Source organism: Echiichthys vipera (assembly GCF_963691815.1).
Source record: "Echiichthys vipera genome assembly, chromosome: 2".
In the NCBI taxonomy this organism is placed as follows: domain Eukaryota; kingdom Metazoa; phylum Chordata; class Actinopteri; order Perciformes; family Trachinidae; genus Echiichthys; species Echiichthys vipera.
This window is the reverse complement of record NC_139827.1, coordinates 27,083,366-27,103,799: the sequence shown is the minus strand read 5'-3', so window position 1 is coordinate 27,103,799 and position 20,434 is coordinate 27,083,366. Positions and strand designations below refer to the sequence as shown.

Here is a 20,434-nt window from a genome sequence, read left to right as displayed (position 1 = left end):
GATACTTTTACGTTTTGTTAATCTTCACATACGGGCAGGGCCGCTGGAAGTCATTTTGAACAGGGGGTGCTGTTTTTTGGATAACAAAAAAACTATGAGCCTATAGGCCTATTTAAAATTAATTTTAAAAATAAATAGATTTAGATTTACTACTTTATTGTCATATACACTTCAGTGCACACAGCCAGGGTCTGTAATGCACAAATGTCATCAGTTCTCAGATGAATATGCGCTATTAATTAAACATCACAATAACGCTATAACAATGCAATAGATTTGTTCAGCTGGCATGAACCTGAGTCCCTGCACCATCTATGTTTATGTCACACGACTCTATTAGCTCCAAAATCCTTTTACGCACATCACAAGGAAATAATATCTGACTATTTAGACGTTATTTAACAATTCTCCACATCCATTACGCAAAGAACACACGATCAAAATAACACTCTCCATCTCCATCCGCACCACCTTGCAAAAATACTATAGTGTGACGTTAAACTGCATGAATAGATACAGTAGAAAAAAGTGCGCCACGGCACTTTACTTTGAGCTACAGGCAGGGCCCCATGGTAACAGGTGAACAAATGTTGCGGTCGATCAGGGGTCGTGGAGATAAAGTCTGCCAGGCAGAGGCGGGCGGATAGTCTCCTCACTCCGGCTGCTTACTGTTGTGGTTGCGGTACTAGTGTTCTTCTTCAACACGCAACATGCATTTCTGTGCCATATTTCCTCCTCTTCTGTCATTAGACTGTAAATTTACTCGTCTGCTGCTGCCATGGATGTTTGCTGATGGAACAAGCGGGAAACCTCTTCTCCGTGGACATTGACAACAGAACTTCAGTGAACATGTGTTGATTAGGCCTCAGAATAATGAAATTAAAATCCAATATACACGTAACAGCCTACGTGTGTCAAAATAATTTCCCTAAATATTAATACGGAATTTATAAATTGTGTAAAAATATTTTGAATACATTTTTGAAAAAATCTCCCTCTTGGTGATGAGAGGGAGAACTATATTGATTTTCAATCAAGATTCCAGCGCGGTGGCAGACAATTTCAGCAGGCGGCCGCCTCCAAATTTATGATGCAGAAAAAACCCTGGGTCATAAATAAAATGAATATCAACTGTGTCTGGAAAAACCATCTCTGGAAAAATATTCCGTCAAAGTCAACAACTTTAAAGCTGCTGATTTGCAACTTAATTGGTGTTGGCAACAATCCTCATCTCAGATGAACTTAGCATAAAATCATTTACTTACACAAATGGTACACTGTAGAAAAAATTGTAATTTAACAGCATTTTACAGATTTTTTTTTCTGTATTTTTAAAATACAATTTAAATGTCAAATGTAAAATAACATGAAATCACTGTAACTGTGAAAATGCACAATATTTATATTTACAAAGAAAAACATAAGAAATACATATATTTATTGTTAAAATAAGCATACATTAAAGAAAAGGAGGAGAAAATATATGAGTTGGGTGGGATTACATACAACCATGACTGTTGTGTATGAGAAAGTGGAGAAATACCAGTCAGATTTACATGTTTTCATAAGGAACTATTCTCAGGCTATCAGATGATGGTGAATGGTAGTGGAACAGTGAAATCTTGTGATGCATTTTTGCGGGAGGGTGGTGCAATTTACTGAAAGCACCGTCCTTACGCACCTGGGCCCAGCACAAGGCTTGTACCGGAGCCTAGCACAACTACGCTACACCACTGAATAATGCTAAATTAAACCAACTTATAGCAGCACATTTCTGTAAATTTAAGCATTAATATTCATATTACAATGTTAATTTACCATCTTTATGGGTAATTTAATTTCAATTATAAAATTAACAGTAAATTGTTGCAATTTTATACCCAATATCTAGTTTTCCAACAGTTTTTTGACATGTTTTGAAAGATGAATCATATTATTTTGTGTGACATACACTGTCATATTACATCATAAAGAAATTATTATACAACCTCTTTTCATAAAATAATGTCATTAAAACATAATAACAGCACATTTCTGTAAATTTAAGCATTATTATTAGTAATACTACGTTTACTCACCATATTTTTGGGTAATTTAATTGTTTAAAAATGTGAAAATGTTTCTGATTAAATGTTAAAAACAACCTGAAATAAGACAAAAATCTACAACAACAACTACAAACTGTATTTTAATTATGGAAAATAACCATATTTTTATGAGACAGTAATTTTCGGTTATTTCACTGTATTTTTTGGCGCCCAAGCTGCCGGAAAATTACTGTTTTTTAAGATTTTTTTTAAAGTGTAGTTTGTGCAACAGGCTGCAGAGGTATTGAGAAAAAGAACAGCTAAATCGCTGAACTAAGTCAGTTTGAATATGCCAGAATTGCCAACTATCAGTAAGGAGATATGACCACTGAAGCCTGAACAAATCCCAAGGTATGATGCTTAATTGCCTGCAGGAATAGAGATTGCATCCTATTTTTAACTGAGCTCATAATGAAAAATAAACAATGCTTTTTAAAAAAATTTTGTCCCACATTTTCAGGCTTCCAGGTATTCTTATAATTAGATATAAATAGAGACATTTGTTACAGTTTGTTGGCTGGCTCCCCAACTGCTGATAAACAAGGTGCTGTTTTATTTTTCCCTCTGAAAATCCCCCCATCTTGGCCTGTAGGCAGTGTCTTTCTCCCCCTCTTATGTTAGGATTGAGTTGATAGAAAAAAAAAGTAATTTATCACAAAGTGGCAGTCAGGCTTTCTCTTGTGCCCAGCTTATTGCTGAGAAACTACTTAGACTGATTGAAAGACTCAACGTAAGGGAGAGAATCTGTCTATGGAGAGGTTGACAAAATAAATGTTTCTGTGGAAGAGAGATAAGAAAAAGGAGAGTATCTCTGTTTCTCAGCTGTCCATACAACCTGTATGTTGCATGCTAATAGGCCATGAGCCATCAGTGAAAAAGCCTTAGTACTTCAAGTCAGACATGACACCTTCATATGGGCTAAATGAGGTCATCTAAGCTGAGAGTCCAATAGACTTCAGAATACAATCCATATTGTCCTCCTTTTCTCTATATATTTCATTATAACTGTTATCTTCCCCATCAAACCACAGTGGGAAGGGTGCATAGCTGAGAAACCATTAGTTTGAACAATACAGACTGTGAAAGTTAGTACATAGCAATGTATAAAAGGCCCTCTGAGATTTAGCCAGATTTAGAAGCTTTTGTGAACACAATATAGATCAGTCAGTGCCACCCAGGGGTATATGCCTGTGTTCATCCCCCATTTGGCTCTCATTTATATGGCATTACTTAGGCTGGAGGTGCTGCCTGTCAGCCGTCGTGATCCTCATGCTAATGCTGTCCTTCCTTTCCTTCACCTCTGTGCTTCTGTCTTCTCTCTTTTGCATCACAGCGTCAATAAATCAATCATCTTCACTTATCTTGCTAATTTTGAACGCTTTTTTTAAATTTTTCATATTTTTCCTCTCTCTGACCTGCCTTAGATGTTCTGAATCGTCCTCTCTTCACACTTTTATTGACATCCTTTAATTCTTCTTTACTGCCTCTCTACTCAAGGTCTGTCCTCCATCTCTTTCCCATCTCCTTCCTTTATGGTTGTAATCGCCACCTTTTTCAATTTCTCCTTCTTCCAGGACTATGCAGAACGACCAGATGTGCCATGGCTAAGTGAGTTTTACTGGCAGACATGTTGTGAGCTGGAAGACATACTGCCCTGCTTCAAGGCCATCTCCAAGGAAATCACCAGCACCCATATCCATATCACGCTAGGTAACCATCCCAATTGTTATCCTGGCTGATCTGGCAAAAATCAGCATATTAAGTGCATTGTGTGTTTGCATTGTGTGCATTGTGTGCATGTTTTTTTAAATAAAAAATTGAATGCTTGACCTACTGTAGGTACAAAACATGTTTTTTTACTGTCAGGCCTACGGTAGATATTCTAATCAATCTTATATATTCTTATCACTGATATTTTATCATTCTCCTACCATTCTTCTACCACATAGTGATTTGTGTAGAAGATTTGTGTCGGCATAAAATGACAATCACCTCTCCTCTAGGACGTTTTCAAGCATCTATTAATCCTGAGAACTGGGAAGGCTATGTGTCAGAGTTGCCTCCTCTTGGGGAGTCCAAAGAGGTGAAGCAGGAGAGCGGGATCAGAGGCTCCTGGAATGACAGGCTAGGAGCCTTCCAGAAGCTAGTTCTTATCAAATGCTTCGTTGAAGAAAAGGTGAGCCTAGATGAACTATATATGAATCTAAAATAACAAGAATTGTTGTCCTTTTTTTTCTTCTTTTTTTTAATTATTAAACCCATCAAAGGTTTGGCTAATTACTGTACACTGGCTAATTATGCACTTCCATGGAAAACCAGACATGACAGCAACTCGATATCAGCCTTAAATATGAAGCCATCAAGTACCAAAAACTGCAGTTCCTTGAATGGCCACTTGAGTCTGGCTCCAAAAGCAGGTCAATCCAAATAGACCCCCTTGTTGAAGTCCAGATTTACAGCACAAATAGACAACCTTACAGCCTGAAACAAGAATGATTTTGGTCTTTATAGATAATGCCCCTGTTCATGACAACTGTACACATCTGTTTAAATGATATTAAAGTTCTGCATAATTAAGGGAATGACTGCTTTGAGTGAAAGGTGGGTGCTGTCACAGGTGGCTAGCATAGACCGTAAGATTCATTCAGACTACCTCCATCCATCTCCACCTCTTTGCCATTTTTGGATTAGCCATGAGCAGGCTACGTCAGGCATTGCCAAGATGCCGATGGCCAGAGCTTCTCTCACTGAGAAACATATGGGTGACGTAATGAGATTGGATCCATGCAGTACAGTACAATACAGCACCGTACAACTATGGTGATGTCCAGTCCATTCAGACTGTTGATAAAAAAAATCTTGTTTACCTATTTCATTTCATTTCTATTCATATCTCTGTAATTTCACCCCTGTTTGTTAAGTAACATCTGTCAAATTTTCTCGTTTCTTGTTGATTCATGTTGTGCATGCTTTTCTTTTCTGCTGTTTAAATACTACTCATCCACGTTTTCTTGTTGTTATCTGTTTTACTTTCAAGGTGGTATTTGCAGCAACAGAGTTTGTGATTGTCAGCCTGGGGAAGCAGTTTGTGGAGAACCCTCCGGTAGACCTAGCGAACCTTTACAATGATATGTCCCCTTCCACACCACTGGTCTTCATTCTCAGCACAGGATCCGACCCCATGGGTGCCTTCCAGCGCTTTGCAAAAGAGAGAGGTTGTCTCGACAGGTAAAAAAAAAACCAAAGATAGACAGATGATATACTGTACAGAAAGGTTGAGGCGTGGATATAAGCTGCGGCCAGTAACCTTGATGGGGAGAGGGAGGAAGAGTTTGGTATGATGATCAGTGTATATAGGGGTTTCCACATGATCACAGAGGTGTTTTCACCTCTCCCTGTCTCCCAGAGTTGAATCAATCTCATTGGGTCAAGGCCAGGGACCGATAGCAGAGAAGATGATCCATGCAGCACTGAAGACTGGCAAATGGGTCTTTCTGCAGAACTGTCACCTGGCTGTCTCATGGATGTTAGCCATGGAGGAGCTCATCAAGACCTTTACTGAGCCTGGTATTACAACATTGAAACAGCATTGAAACACTTCCATATAACTACACACACGATCACACTAGAGCAGAGCATCATGATACATATTAATGATGTAGCGCCTGAGACGTTTTTTATTACATTTTGTACTGTTGCTCCTGTCTAATGCATGGTAGCTGAGAGCCTAGTTCCCAATAAGGTGGGAAAAAAGAAACACCAAGTACATACAGAAAAAGCTAGCAAACACACTGCAATGTGCCCACAACACAACATAACAGAGCTTTGTGGATAGTTCCTTGTTTTTTTCACAGAATTGTATCCGTGAAAAAAATACCCTAAATAGGTATATTTCTGTGTAGTCAGGGACTCATCTATTAAGTTCTTTTTTTTATTTGTTTATGTCTGTTAATGACATTCCCTTCTGTTCTTATTCAGAAACTTCAATCAACGAGAACTTCCGTTTGTTTCTCAGTTCCATGCCTACCAAGGTATTTCCTGTTACAGTGCTACAAAATTCTGTCAAGGTAAACAAACACACACACACACACAAACACAAACACAAACACACACACACACCCACACACAGTGCCACTGTATGATCTCACTTTAGTTAACTTTTTTTATTTGAAGATTGTCTGTCAAATATTGCTCTGCAGCACTAATGTTCAGATGATTTAGAGAGTTTTTGGGTTATATTCCAATATGAAAGAGTTCAGCTTTGAACAAATTAAAAATGCAAATCTTCATTAAGCATTCTTCAGTTGCACTTGGCCCCTAATCATGCTTCTTCATGATGAGTATTCACACTCACATGCTTTGAAAGCAAATAGTAGGTTGAAGAAAGCTCATTAATTACGAAGAGGAACCGGATGGTAATATTATAAAGCACTATATAATGGCATTGTAGTTGCAGGGACAAGGGATTTAAGTAACAAAGGGCTAAATAAATGTGATTTGCATTCCTTTTATTTGAAAGTTTTGTGACATTTTGCATGCATAAAGTAGCCATCAGCAGCTTCATAAATGCATTTTGAAGAAATTCCTGACAGTATGACCATACCATATAGTGTAATCTGAGTTTACTTAGAAAAATATATCGTGCAGCCCTATCGTATGTTAGGTTCCCACTGAAATAAATTGCACTGACTGACATTGTTATATTTCACGTATGATATATTTTACATGCACACACTCATATTGTACCTTTAAACAAAGTTTTGGAAGAATAATCTGTGATTGCTTTTCCTTTGGTGGATGCTGCTGTTGAATGGTGATTGCTTATTAAATCTATTTTTTTTAGATTACTTTCAGTAGGACTATTATCAATTCAATATTCAGTAACTACTTCTCACTAATTCGCTGCCTAACTATAAAACATGGCCAATCATTATCCAGCTTTCAGGCTTATATAGCAACAATACAGATCTGATGAGTGAGGATTATACACGTTTCCATGAACTGCCTGAGAGCTACAGGTATCATAACTAGGCTTAGTGACGGCCTGCACAACAAGGAGGATTAGACTGACCCCAACAAGGCCCGAGAATGTTGGCAGTCTGAGCAGAACTCTTCTCCTCAATAGCAGCCAACGAGCCCTCTGTGCCTCTGTGTTGTTGTTGCTAGGTGACTAATGAACCTCCTAAAGGCTTGCGAGCCAACATGCGACGGGCCTTCACAGAGATCTCCAGCAGTTTTTTTGAAGACCACGTTCTGGGACGCCAGTGGAGGAAGATCATCTTTGGAATCTGCTTTTTCCATGCAATCATCCAGGTTACATGACTGACTCACACACCTTAGATGTACTTACTGCTCCTTACTACAAAGTAGATCCTTACTGCTTTGTGTGTCTGTCGGTGCATGTTTTACTCTCTTGCATGCTTTTGTATATGTTTGACAAGTTATGTACCTGTCATTACTACTATGTCCTTATTTGTATCTTGTTTTGCATGTGTCATAGGAGCGGAAGAAGTTTGGTCCTCTTGGCTGGAACATCCGCTATGAGTTTAACGACAGTGACCGGGAGTGTGCTCTGCTCAACCTCAACCTCTACTGCAAAGAGGGCACCATCCCTTGGGATGCTCTCATCTACATCACTGGTAGGGAAGCCCATACACACAAGGATAAATGTGTGCATTTACATACAGGTTTATCTAAATTCAGAATGGGCATTTTAAGTAGTTTCCATATACTAGTACTTGCATTATTATTAGTTATTAAAGAGTAGACTACTTTCAAACAAATCTTTAGTAAGAATAGTTTCTGAAGTGAGTTTTTCATGATGCGTTGAAGTAGTTTGGGATCCTGAGAGTTGTTGTCTTCATTACAACCATCATCCCTGATCTATTGGTCGTGACACAGGCAGAAATAATGTTCATGTGATGAGTTAATGTGTTATAGTTTAGTTTAGTTTAGTCTTGTTTAGTTTAGGTTAGTGTAGTTTATTCACGTTATGTCATTTCATTCCAAAGATTGTATACATATAGTACACAATAGACATAGTATAAGTGGCATCACCCACAGGTTATAAAGAGCCAAAAGGAAGCTCAAAGTAAGTACCATCTTGATAATGTCATGACTCTACCTGCTCCCATGAAATCCAAAAATCGACAGAGAGGTAGCGCTGAATGAAGCCTGGCTCCAAGCTCCAAGCTAGCGAAGGGTGGAAGCCTGGAGATGGAATTTCTTAGTGGTTGTATCAAATTCAGGCAGTGCAAACCACAGCAGTCTTGAGGCCAGTAGCAGTGCTGGGTCTAACTTGAGTTGAACATGATCTGGAGTCCAACCTTGGTGCTGCAGTTTGCGATGCCTGAATTTGTGCTGCTACTGTGGCTAACCCCCAGTCAGTTACCACCACAAAATTAATCTAATTCTGTAGGAAACACTGCACTTAATACATCTTTCATGAACAATTTGAAGCAAATCAGTTAGCCTTAATTTTGATTACACCAACACATCCGCAGTGAGATAATGAATCGAGATAATGATGATAGTCTGTGGATTATAATTCCCCTCAATGCCGTTGCAAACAGACCACATATTTATGGTTTTGACACTAAAATTAGTCCTTAGGGACTTAAATGTATATGCAATGTTTCTATCGACAACGCTGTGCAAGATTTTTATCTTGACTTTTGAGAAATATTATGCTAACTAAAATAAACTCACCAGAAAACTGGAGCACATACTTCTTGAATGGTCCTTTAGTCCAATTAAATGCACACCAAGCCATAAAGTTAGACTGATATTTGCATGAATAATTCCCCACAAGTCACCAACACATATATCCCTCAAGGCAGTTTAGTATCCATGCACCAGCAGCACAAACACAAAAAATTTTGTGTTTAAAAAATTATCTATTGAGACCAAAACCCTTTTTTGTACCAGGCTGTAAACATGTAACCTGACTCCGCCAGATGGATTGATTCGCGTGATTCGCATTTGCTCAGCATATCCATCTGGGAACTCTCATATTTTGTGAAGGGCCGAAAATACTGGTTGCTAATTGGATAAACCATCTGTCTATCAGGCCAAATCAACCAATCAGAGCAAGCGTATGACGTACTAACAGAGCGTCGAGGCTAGGGGTGTCCTCGACTAAATCCGAATCTGATTCGTCACGTCTTGCCTATAGTCGTTGAATCAGTTATTCTCTTGCCCTTGAAAAACCCTCTGATCCGTGGAGAGCCATGGACATAGCGCAGACAGCGGCGGTTGCAGTTGAGTCCAGCACTGCGCGGTCACGCAGCGCATTACTGAGAGATGCGATTTCTATTTTCTTATAGGGGCATCTTATTAAAAATATTTGTCATTATAACATAAATGTGTTTTGTTTGTATCTTTCTTTGACAATAGCTGACGGTATATTTAGAACTGTAGTTTCACTTTCACGGCGCTGTGTCAAACTGTGTCGGATTGAATGTCTAAAGTGAAAAACAACAAATGGGCAAAAATTTAAATTAAATGATGCATATGATTAAACAGGAGCAGACTGTTGTATTTCTGACACCCAGATAGATTTAAAAATCAGCCAAGATGCGCTTTGACGGTGTCGTTCCTGGATGGTACAACTTAGTCTTCGAGGGGAGGGGGTTATTCCTGCACACTAAGGAGATAGATTAAAAGCACATGAGTTATTTTCACATTTTTAGCAAGAGTATTTATTAAAAGATTTATGTTTATACCCGAATAGGCTATTTATCATGATTTATTGGGAGAAACCAAGCATCTATATGTAAAATCACACATTCAGCACCCCCAGAGCCAGAATGGCATAATCCATTGTTTCATAACCACATTTTGCGCATTTTGCGATGATTGTACTGTGAGATCGAATCAGGCTCCCTGGATTGAATCGCTGAATAGTCGACTGTTCGGGGTCACCCCTAGTCGAGGCAAAGCTCAGAAAGTAAACAACATGTTGGTAAAGGATGTTTGCCATTACTGTAACGCAAATTTACGGATAAAGGCACAATTGCAGGTGCTCGGTCCATATTCCAACAAAAGGATCCAAGAGCAAAAAGCGTTAGCGAGCGGCCAACAGAATTAGGGCTACTGCTGTCTGAAAATTTGTCTAGATCAAGTCGAATTTTCTGCCTCAAAACCAATGCTGATTGGACGTTCGCTTGGCAAACGGCTCCAATTTTTTTCAGTTGCACATTACCAGACTGATCCGTGACAAAAAAGAGCTTGCAAGATCAGGATGGTCTCACGAGGCTAGTAAACATGTTTATTTCTGCTGTAAAGTTAAGCATTTTGAAATAATGCTCCATGGGGATTTGCTCTGTTTCTGAGCTAGCCTCAAGCTGCACTTGAAACAGCATTAATTTAGTGTTAACTTGCTTACATACTATTAGATGAGTATCCTACCCATACAGCTAACATACCATAGGTAAGAAGTAAAAAAAAAACTTTATGAGTGTAATGGAGTTCACTGTACACATTAGCTGGCAGTCTTTTTTTTCATAGTATCACTTTGTAGAATATCAGTTACATTTCATTTGGCTCTGAAAATACAGCATTGCCATGTGAAATGTGCAAAGCATTACATAAAACGTGTGTGTTTCTAGATATAAAATGAAAAAGAGCAGAAGTCTATGTCAAACACAGCAGATAAAGAAATACAAATGTTATGGGTATGAAGAAAAAAATCACAGCATTTATCATGGTACTGTCCACCCCCACCCCCCCCATTTATAAATATTAGAAACAGTTCAACAGCACAACAAACTACATCCTCCAAAAGAGCTAAATGTTAAATCAACACCCCTCTACAACAGTTTAGTTCACTCTGGATAAAACTGAAAACTATAAAAATTTCATGAGGGAAGAATGTAAAAAAAGTTTTAATTTTTCAATTGTAATTTAATTTGATATATTTTCAAACATGAAACTGTAAACTTTTGTCATATAATTTTGGCTCACATATGGCTACAAATTAAATTTCAATTTAATTGAATGATGTTTATTTAAAACAGACGTCTTTAAAGTTATTGTAAAGAAGGAGGAGGGAGACCTTTCATTAACAATACTCATCATATCTCCAAAAGTTCATTTGTTTTTCTAATCTGGTTTTTCAATTACACCTTCAAATGATTATGTGCTGTGTTTAGTCTCAGTGGAGTGCACCACTCTGGTATCAAATTAATGTCTCTCATTGTTGTTATCACACTACAGTGTTATTAGTTTAATCTTTAATTCCAACAGTCCTTGTGTGCCAGAGCCACACACTCTTTGAGGGAAAGAATTTGGGCTCAAATCAAGCATGATATTGCCTTTCCTCTTTTAGAAAGAATAGTTCCTTTACTGTGCAAATAAAAGTCTGCCAGTTCTACACGCCTGCAGCTTACTAAAGGCTTCAGCAAAGATTTGTCTGATTATTCACTCCCTTCTCCACTGTCTTACATAACTGTGTCTTACAGAAAGTATGGATTTTAAGTGTTGAATTGTTAGTATTAAATATAATTTCAATTCTGTCTTACTTTTTGCTCTTTGGTAACATTAACCCTCCAGCTATGGCTGTCTTTTCACAATGTATTTGCTTTTGTCTATCTTGTTCTACTCGCCACTGTTCATTAGTACATGATGATATCAAAGAGCTGGAGACACTCCTGACACTCTCAATAATTTGTCTATTATTTATGTCTTTTTACATCACTTTGTGAGAGAGGAAGAAAAACATTGTTATTGTATTTGTGTGTAAACTAAAGAAACTGTAGAAACTGGAGGAGTGAACTGTCTGACAGCAAGGTAAAGTGTTGAATATATTCTTAATATAGTGTACATTTACACAAACTAATATTTTTATGTGTGCTTTTTTAGGCGACTTAATTGTGTTGAGAGTGGCTCTCCAATCTATAGCTCTCGTGTCGGTAAGCCTGTCTGCTTCTCTAAACTGGCAGCATAACCATTACCTCAATGTGCCAGAATAATTAAATGGTGTCTTAGCAAAGGCTGAAATGCATAGCTTATTTACACAAATTATTTGATACTGCTCAGTAAACCCTTGACCAAATCATCATTGGGTCCTTGTTTGTAGCATATTAAAGTACTGGGGTGTTTAAGGCCATGATCAAAGTGATTTTTGCAGATTGCAAAACAGGAGGTTCAATGCCTTTGTAGTTGAAGCCTACAATTTAAAGAAAAAGCAGCCGCTTTCTGCATCTTTTTTTTAATTACTGCTAGGCAACAACCATCACCATCTGCCTTCTCCTAACATTGTTTACTCGATAGTCATTCATTCATTCATATTCAAATTCCATAGATATTTAATATCTTATTTAAAACATTTGCTTTAGACTAAGTGTTTTAAGTGCTGATGCTTAAGGGAATTGGTTCAAACCCAAACTGGAACTAAAGCAGGTATGGTCATTAAAGCCACCACCTCCTCTAATAGTAACAAATAAACACTGAATCAGACTAATAACATTATGTGGTGGTTATGTGTGTCTCCTCAGGTGAGATCACATATGGAGGCAGAGTGACGGATGCCTGGGACCAACGCTGCCTCAGGACAATCCTCAAAGGCTTCTTCTCGCCTCAAACCCTTGTGCCTGGATATAACTTCTCATCCTCAGGTATTTTTCAATCTAAAGCTCTCTTCTTCTTCTCTCTCTCTCTGTATGTACAGAGCATGGACAACAAAACAGGAACACTTTACAATACAATTGAATTTGTGTTTGCGAAAGTCCATGTGTCTCTGCATGCTCTTATACTGTATATTAAATTAACGTTTTTCTCACTTGTGTGTTTAAGGTATCTACCATGCCCCAGAGACAGATGAACTAGAGCAATACAAGAAATATATTGAGAGTCTTCCAATCATAGATGATCCAGAGGTCTTTGGCATGCATGAGAATGCCAACTTGGCCTTCCAGGTTAGAAAAGATCAGAGTATCTTAGAGAAAAAAACATACAGATGCACATGTTCTCATATATGCAGGTGTAAGCAAATTGATGTATTATTTGTTTTCATCTTGTTTGTTTTGCATAAGTGTAATGTGTCGAATAGCCTTTTTTTTTTTTTAGCAGAATTCATTATTTATGGGCCTATTAATTTGAAGCTGTTCATATAGTTTATGTTCAGTTATAAAAGCATTACTTGCGAGTGCATCTGTGATACGAGGATGTTACAGTATGTGTCTGTTTCCTTGACTCCACAGCGCAAAGAAACCATGACTCTGATCAGCACCATACTGGATGTAAATCCTCGCTCATCAGCCTGCCACGGAGCTAAAAGTAACGATGACATAGTCTGCGAGCTTGCTGAATCCATCTTAGCTAAGCTACCTGGTACATGCACGCACACAGAGATACACATGCAAACACCTACATTCATTTGTGTCATTGTTTAGAATCTTTATCATCATAAACTCATTATCTAACACAATGTTTCCAACGTCCATCCTGTCTGTCTGATAACCTGCCTTTCTTTCTGTTATCGGTTTGTCTCCCTACTTTGCTGCTTGTTTATGCAGAGCGCCTGGAAATGGATGAGGCGGTAGAAACTCTGTTTGTCCGAGACGAAAATGGGCGCCTTAACTCCCTGACAACGGTGTTGGGCCAAGAGACAGACCGATTCAACAACCTGCTTAGAGTACTCAGGGTGAAACACATAGCCACCTCCCATAAACATACACTTTGAAACAATATAATGTAGATATTTCATTTGAGTTGTGTTGCTAGGAAAAAGCTTTGGTTTTTGACCTGAGAAAAACATAACCCCAGAAAAACAAATAAAAGAAGTGATGAATGATGTTATATTAGAGTCCTCCTGCAGACACACTCTAAAGTATGTAAAAATACTTCTTTTACCCGCATTCACGAATGAATAAAAGAATAAAAATAAAAAACTCTGAAAAGAGGCTGGAAGCACATCTACTCCTCTTCTCCTTCACCTCCTGCCCTGCCCATCACAATGCCATAGTTATGCCTTGGAATGTCCCAGCCACATATTGATGGGATTGGTTCCTTAGGTACATTTATGTAAGGTAGTCAAAGGTATCAGTACTTTGATACAGTTGTTTTTTGTGTGCCTAGGATGTTTTTTTTCCTTTTTGCCATGGTATTGAAAAAAGGTATTGAGTAATTTGTTGTTTTTTTTGTTTTTTTACTAGTATAGCAGTTTAAAATGCTGGTATCATGACAGTCTTATATGTATGGGATGTAAGAAACTCTGGCTGTCCTATTCGGAAATTCAGAGACTGTACTTGGTACACTGTAGTTTCAAGGATAAAATATTGAGGCATGGCATTGACTGCTCATTTTGCTCATTATATGTCTTGTAGCATATGAAAACACCACACAGTCATGCTAACAACATATATAGCACATATATTAGAAATATACAACTTTTTTTAAAGATCCTCATTGTTATTTCCCCCACCTCATTGGGATGTATTTTTTGTGTTTCCCAGATGTCTCTTATCACTCTGCAGAAGGCCATAGCAGGTCTTGTGGTGATGTCAGAAGAGATGGACCGCATATACACAAGCTTCCTGAACAACCAGGTTCCCACCCACTGGGCAAACTCAGCCTACCCTTCCCTCAAACCCCTGGCCTCCTGGGTCAGAGACCTGGCCCTCAGGACCTTTTTTATCCAGGTTTGAAAGAGAAGGGAAAATAAATACTTACACACAAACACAGACATTGGCATCTTATGCACTTGCACAACATTGAGTTGTATTTATATATTGTTTAAAATCCTGTTTCTTAATTTAGATAATGGAAGAGCATATAAATTAATCAGAGGTGGATGGAAACATGGCATCTTCTGGCTCACTCATCACTGACAATTGCACACATAGACATGACAGAGAAATATCACTTTACCTACTGGTTTGTTTGTTTGTATGTGTGAGCATGCATACAAGTGCATTTATATGTGTATTTTATCGTGTCTGTGGGTGTGTTCTCATCAAGTTGAAAACACTAATAACACATGAACATTCTGCTTCCTTCCCTGAGGCACAGACCCCCTCTCTCTCTCTCTCTGTCTTGCCCTCTCTCTCTCTCTCTATCTCTCTCTCTCTCTCTCTCTCTCTCTCTCTCTCTCTCTCTCTCTCTCTCTCTCTCTCTCTCTCTCTCTCTCTCTCTCTCTCTCTCTCTCTCTCTCTCTCGCACACTCACACTCAAAGAGAAAAAATGTATTAGTTTGGGTCAGACTGCACATGTTCACTACCTCAGAAGAGAGAATCCACCTCACTACCAGCCCAAGTTGGGTCACTGTCAGACCCCATAAGTAACAGGGGGCCTGTTGTGAATTCACCATGGCCTGCTAACCACTGAACACAACACATTAAAAAAGTTATTTAAAGCTGCATGCATTTAATTACATTTATCACGCTCTCTGTGTTTCTTGCTAGTCTTGGATCACACGTGGTCAGCCCAAATCTTTCTGGATCTCTGGATTCTTCTTCCCTCAAGGCTTTCTGACTGGTAAGACTGCAGCACTAAAATGTCTTTCATGTTTTTTAATGAACAACAAAGGGAAATTACAAATGGACAGTTGACTATTCTTTTACAGTGCCTATAGAAAGTCATGATAACCTTCTGAAATAGTCTTTTTTTGTTTTGTTTTACAGCCTGATATTACATAAAAAAGAAAAATTCAGCATGATTTAGACATTTGATTTTCAGACATTTTTCTCTCTTTAAAAATGTCTGAAAATTAAACTAGAATTGCAGCGTCGGAAAAGTGATGAGTCCCCAGATCCAATACTTTGTTGAGGCATCTTTTCCTTTAATTGCAGCCATCAGACTGTTTGGATGTGTCTCTACCAGCTTTGTGCACCTAGATTGGGGGATATTTTCCCATTCTTCCTTGCAGAACTGTTCGAGTTCAGTCAGATTCAGTGGTGAGTGGCGATGGACTGCTGGAAGGCTTCGAGCAAAGGGTGAGCAGCCATCTACGCAGATGGCTGGGATTGCCACGCAGGGATTGCCACGCAGCAACATCGGGCTGTATGGAAACACCTACAAGCTTAGGCTCCCTTTCAGCTCAGTCAGGGAAGATTTCATTGTGGCGAGGGCACGGGAACTCCTGTTCCTGATTCAGGGTGTGTGTGATGTCTTCCCAAGCCCATCAAACCTGTGCACATGGGGCAAGATAGAAACACCTGCATGCCCCCTGTGTTCCAAAACAGGAACCCTGGAACACATCCTGAGCAGCTGCTCCAAGGCGCTGAGTGAGGGTAGGTATCGATGGAGGTACAACCAGGTCCTGAAATCCATTGCTGAGGCAATAAGCAAAGGGATCAAGGGCAGCCGGTAAACCCAAACCACAGCTAAGGCCATGAACTTTGTCAGGGAAGGGGAAAAGCCAGAGAAAACATCAAAGAACTACTCTGCTGGTATGCTCTCCACAGCCAGAGACTGGGTGATGACGGTTGACCTTGAGAGGCAGCTGAAAATTCCATCACACATCACCCAGTCCAGACTAAGACCTGACATCATCTTGGTCTCAGAGGCCACAAAACAACTCATCTTGCTGGAGCTAAAGGTTCCCTGGGAGGAGAGGATTGAGGAGGCTCATGAAAGAAAGAGGGAAAAGTATGAAGAGCTGGTGGAAGATTGTCGGAGGAACGGTTGGAGGACCAGGTGTATGCCAGTGGAGGTGGACAGTCGGGGTTTCGCCAGTCACTCCTTGAGCAAGGCCTATGGCACACTGGGCATAACAGGTGCCAACCGAAGGAGAGAGATAGGCAACAATGTGGAGGCAGCAGAGAGAGCCTCCAGATGGCTCTGGCTGAAGAGGGGAGAGCAGTGGGGCCAGTAGAATGCCACTTGGACACAGGCCGGGATCTGATCAGCCTCGGCTGGGTCGCCTGGAGGAGGGTGTCTGTTGTAAGACCCGAAACACCCAGAGATCCCAGGAAACAACACTGATGATGTGTCCAAGGTTGTGCATCAGTAGATGTTTCTGTTAACATAATGGTGTGTTTTGGGTGGTGTGCTGTATTTGGTTTCCACCAAACATAGCGCTTGGAGTTCATCCCAAAAAGTTTAGTTTTGGTCTCATCTGACCATATAACCTTTTGCCACATGGCATCAGAATCTTCAATATGTTTTTTTTACGAGACTCGGTGTGACATTTTTTCAAAAAAGTATTTTCACATGCACAGATCGACCAACCTCTGCCATTAAGACTTGAAACTCCTTCAAGGTCACCATGGGCCTCTTGGTAGCTTCCCTGATTTTTTCCTGGCTCGGTCATCCAGTTTGGAGGGGCTGTCCGATCTAGGCGAGGTCTGGGTGGATCCATATGCCTTCACTTCTGGACAATACTCTGAATGGTACTCAGAGGGAGAGTAAAAGCCTTTGAAATCTTTTTATATCCTTCTCCTAACTCGTGCCTATCCACAACTTTATCCCAGAGCTCTTTTGAAAGCATCTTTACAACCATGGTGAATTATTTGTGTTACCATACAAGGCCAATTAATAGGCCAATTAACTTGATGTGATATTTGGAAGGTGACTGGTGATACCTGAGAGTGTTTATAATGGTTATTCCAAAGGGCCCCATCACTTCTCCAACACTGCTTTTCTAGTTTTTCATGTTTTATTAATTTTCAGAAATTTAGAAAAAAAAAAACACTTGAATGTTGTAAGGCAAAATGTGTTAATCACGCTGGAAGAATATGCATTTATGTTTTTATGTATTATCATTCCCGACTGTAAAACAAGTGACTATTTCAAAAGGGTATCATAACTTTATACAGTCACTGTAAATATAGTACATGGAAATACTGTGATTAGCTTTTAACTGCTTAACTCTATTCTTTGATGTCATTATTAACATGCGTTAGAAGTTGCAAAAGAATAGAATGAAATATAGTTTTCATGCTCTCCTCTGCCTGCTGGCCTATAGGGGTGCTTCAGAATCATGCCAGACACTACAATCTGCCAATTGATGAGCTTAACTTCCGCTTCAACATGGTGCCGGTCTACAGAGACCAGGTAGCAGTCTGTGAGGCTCTACGCACTCTACCAAACAACACTAAGCTGGACATGGATGATGAGGTACTGGAAAGGGGGGGTCGTTGTTTGTAAGTGATGTTTAATGTTTATGATAAATCTAGTCTGTTCCAGTTGTCTCTATAAGATTATCTCAAACATAGGGTGTCCTGATGGTCTGGAGGTTAAAGCACTGACTGGTAACCGCACTATCCCTAGTTCATGTCCAGCTGGGGGGCCTTTGGTGCATGCCATTCCCCATGTTTATCACCTCTCATTTCCTGTCATCTATTTATGTGCTGGTTATCTAATAAAGGCATAAGATGCTAAAGACACCATTACCCACCATATCTTTATATAGCAAATGTATGTTTGATTCTATATCAGTGTTCTGAATTTTGACTACAGATCTTTTAGGTTCACTCCCCAAATTATCTCTGCAGAATTTGCTATTCTTGTTGTACATGTCTCTCCATCAAAGGTTTTCCCAAAATTTATTTTCCTTTTATTGTAAGATTTAAACTAGTCTTCAGATTTGTTCTGATCTTAAATATGCTTAATTAAACTAGCAAAAGTGTCAGTGTGTGAAAATGACACTGGATGTATACTATTTACTATTTGGATGGGAGCACTGACTTCCTGGAGTTCTGTCCTCATGGTGAGGTTGCCAGGCAACCAGCAGAGACCCCAGGAAGTCACTGCACCTGGCCAAGAAATAATCTAGCACCTGGGCTTCTCTTTTAAGTATTTTGTAAAGGTAATACAAATAAAATCTTACTTACTGCTTCAATGATATAGCTGTATAAAGGCAACAACAATGTTATGTTTCTGATCACTATTTTTTGATGAATTAGATTTTTCAATCACTACTGCATCATCTCATTTCTGGACAGTTACCAGAGCTGGAGGACGGAGTGCTCGTGCACGGCATGTTCATGGATTCCAGTCGCTGGGACGATGACAACATGGTGATTGAAGATGCCCTACCTCGAGTGATGAACGCCATGCTGCCGATGGTGCACTTTGAGCCACAGCAGAACTACGTTCCTGAGCCTGACCTCTACCATGCTCCCCTGTACAAGACCTCAGCCAGAGCTGGGACTCTGTCAACCACAGGTACATACTGGCTCCTCATAGGGACCCACAATCATACTGGTTTAGATTTCAGTTTACATTTAAGGCATTTAGTTGACACATTTGATATTGAATGAGCAGGCAATAGATTATTGTTTTGCTCAAGGGCACTTTAGCATGGAAGTAAACCTTTACAGTGTCTCACTAGTTATTTTGATACGTTTTTGGTGTTCAAATCAATCTCTTTCACCGTTAAATGTTATGGATTTATAATTTGATTTGACCTCACCTTTGTCTCCATCCAGGTCACTCAACTAATTTTGTTGTGACAGTAATGATTCCCTCCAATCGACCCAGTGACTACTGGATATCAAAAGCCTCCGCTCTCCTGTGCCAGCTGGATGATTAACTTTTCATTCAAGGACAAAAGGGAATTTTAATTGTAACTTATACCTCTTTGCACAACTTTGAATTGATGTTAAAGCTTTTGTGGAAGTATTTATACAGATTTTCACAGACATGGTTTGTGCTAAAAGTGCACTTACTTCACACACAGTGTAATAAACATTTCTGAACTAACCCTGACTGATCCATCTGCTTACTTCATGTACTAATCAGTGGATATTAATATCAGTTATATGCAGCAACAAAGTCTTACCCTGTTGACACTTGATTAGAGTGATGCAATATATCCAGATCTTTGAAGATGAGACACGCCATCTCCATGGTGTGAACAACATATACTCATCTCCCACACTGGAGAGCTCCATTCACGCTGTGCGGTATGTCACTGGCTAAATGAGCTTACTTAAATTTACAGTACTGACACATGTAGCCTCAGGGAGAGAGAATACGAAGGGATGGACGGCAGAATAGATATAGAAGACGCATTCATTTAGATGTGTGGCAAGACACATAGATGTTAATGGTTCAAACGAAAAAAAGAAAAATGTACTAAAAACACAGGGAATAGCCAAGAGGAATGAGTTGTGACTGGAGAAGGAGTGATGATCATCATATGATGAAATCTTTCCGCCAGAACCCCCACACACATCAGCAGCCTATTTGTGTCACTTAGGGCATGCAGTGCAAACACATAAAATATGGCTCTTCAAGCACATTAAGTACACCCACTGCAGTACTGGGGCAGGGTGAACACACACTCAATCTCTGTCTCTGTCACACACAGTGCCTTGTCCACGTCTTACTTCTCCGGTAATGCCAAGGAGGAATGGACATACATAAACACTTTATTTAAAATCAGCCGGCTGGGAAGAGCA

The 20,434-nt window shown here is 39.4% G+C and overlaps 1 protein-coding gene across 1 annotated transcript in view; it reads left to right on the top strand.

Annotated features, from left to right (window-relative positions):
• dnah6 (dynein, axonemal, heavy chain 6) overlaps positions 1–19,563 on the top strand; it is a gene marked incomplete at both ends in the record, with an annotated part of 74,752 nt that extends 55,189 nt beyond the window's left edge. The window contains 16 exons of the mRNA XM_083926822.1: positions 3,662–3,797; positions 4,091–4,263; positions 5,125–5,315; positions 5,494–5,654; positions 6,066–6,154; positions 7,254–7,400; positions 7,588–7,726; positions 12,584–12,703; positions 12,882–13,003; positions 13,289–13,418; positions 13,604–13,731; positions 14,543–14,728; positions 15,491–15,563; positions 17,995–18,146; positions 18,974–19,196; positions 19,460–19,563. Of these exons, the coding sequence (XP_083782948.1) occupies positions 3,662–3,797; positions 4,091–4,263; positions 5,125–5,315; positions 5,494–5,654; positions 6,066–6,154; positions 7,254–7,400; positions 7,588–7,726; positions 12,584–12,703; positions 12,882–13,003; positions 13,289–13,418; positions 13,604–13,731; positions 14,543–14,728; positions 15,491–15,563; positions 17,995–18,146; positions 18,974–19,196; positions 19,460–19,563 (2,274 nt within the window). The remainder of the gene's footprint in view (positions 1–3,661; positions 3,798–4,090; positions 4,264–5,124; positions 5,316–5,493; positions 5,655–6,065; positions 6,155–7,253; positions 7,401–7,587; positions 7,727–12,583; positions 12,704–12,881; positions 13,004–13,288; positions 13,419–13,603; positions 13,732–14,542; positions 14,729–15,490; positions 15,564–17,994; positions 18,147–18,973; positions 19,197–19,459) is intronic.
• Between the last annotated feature and the right edge of the window lie 871 nt (positions 19,564–20,434).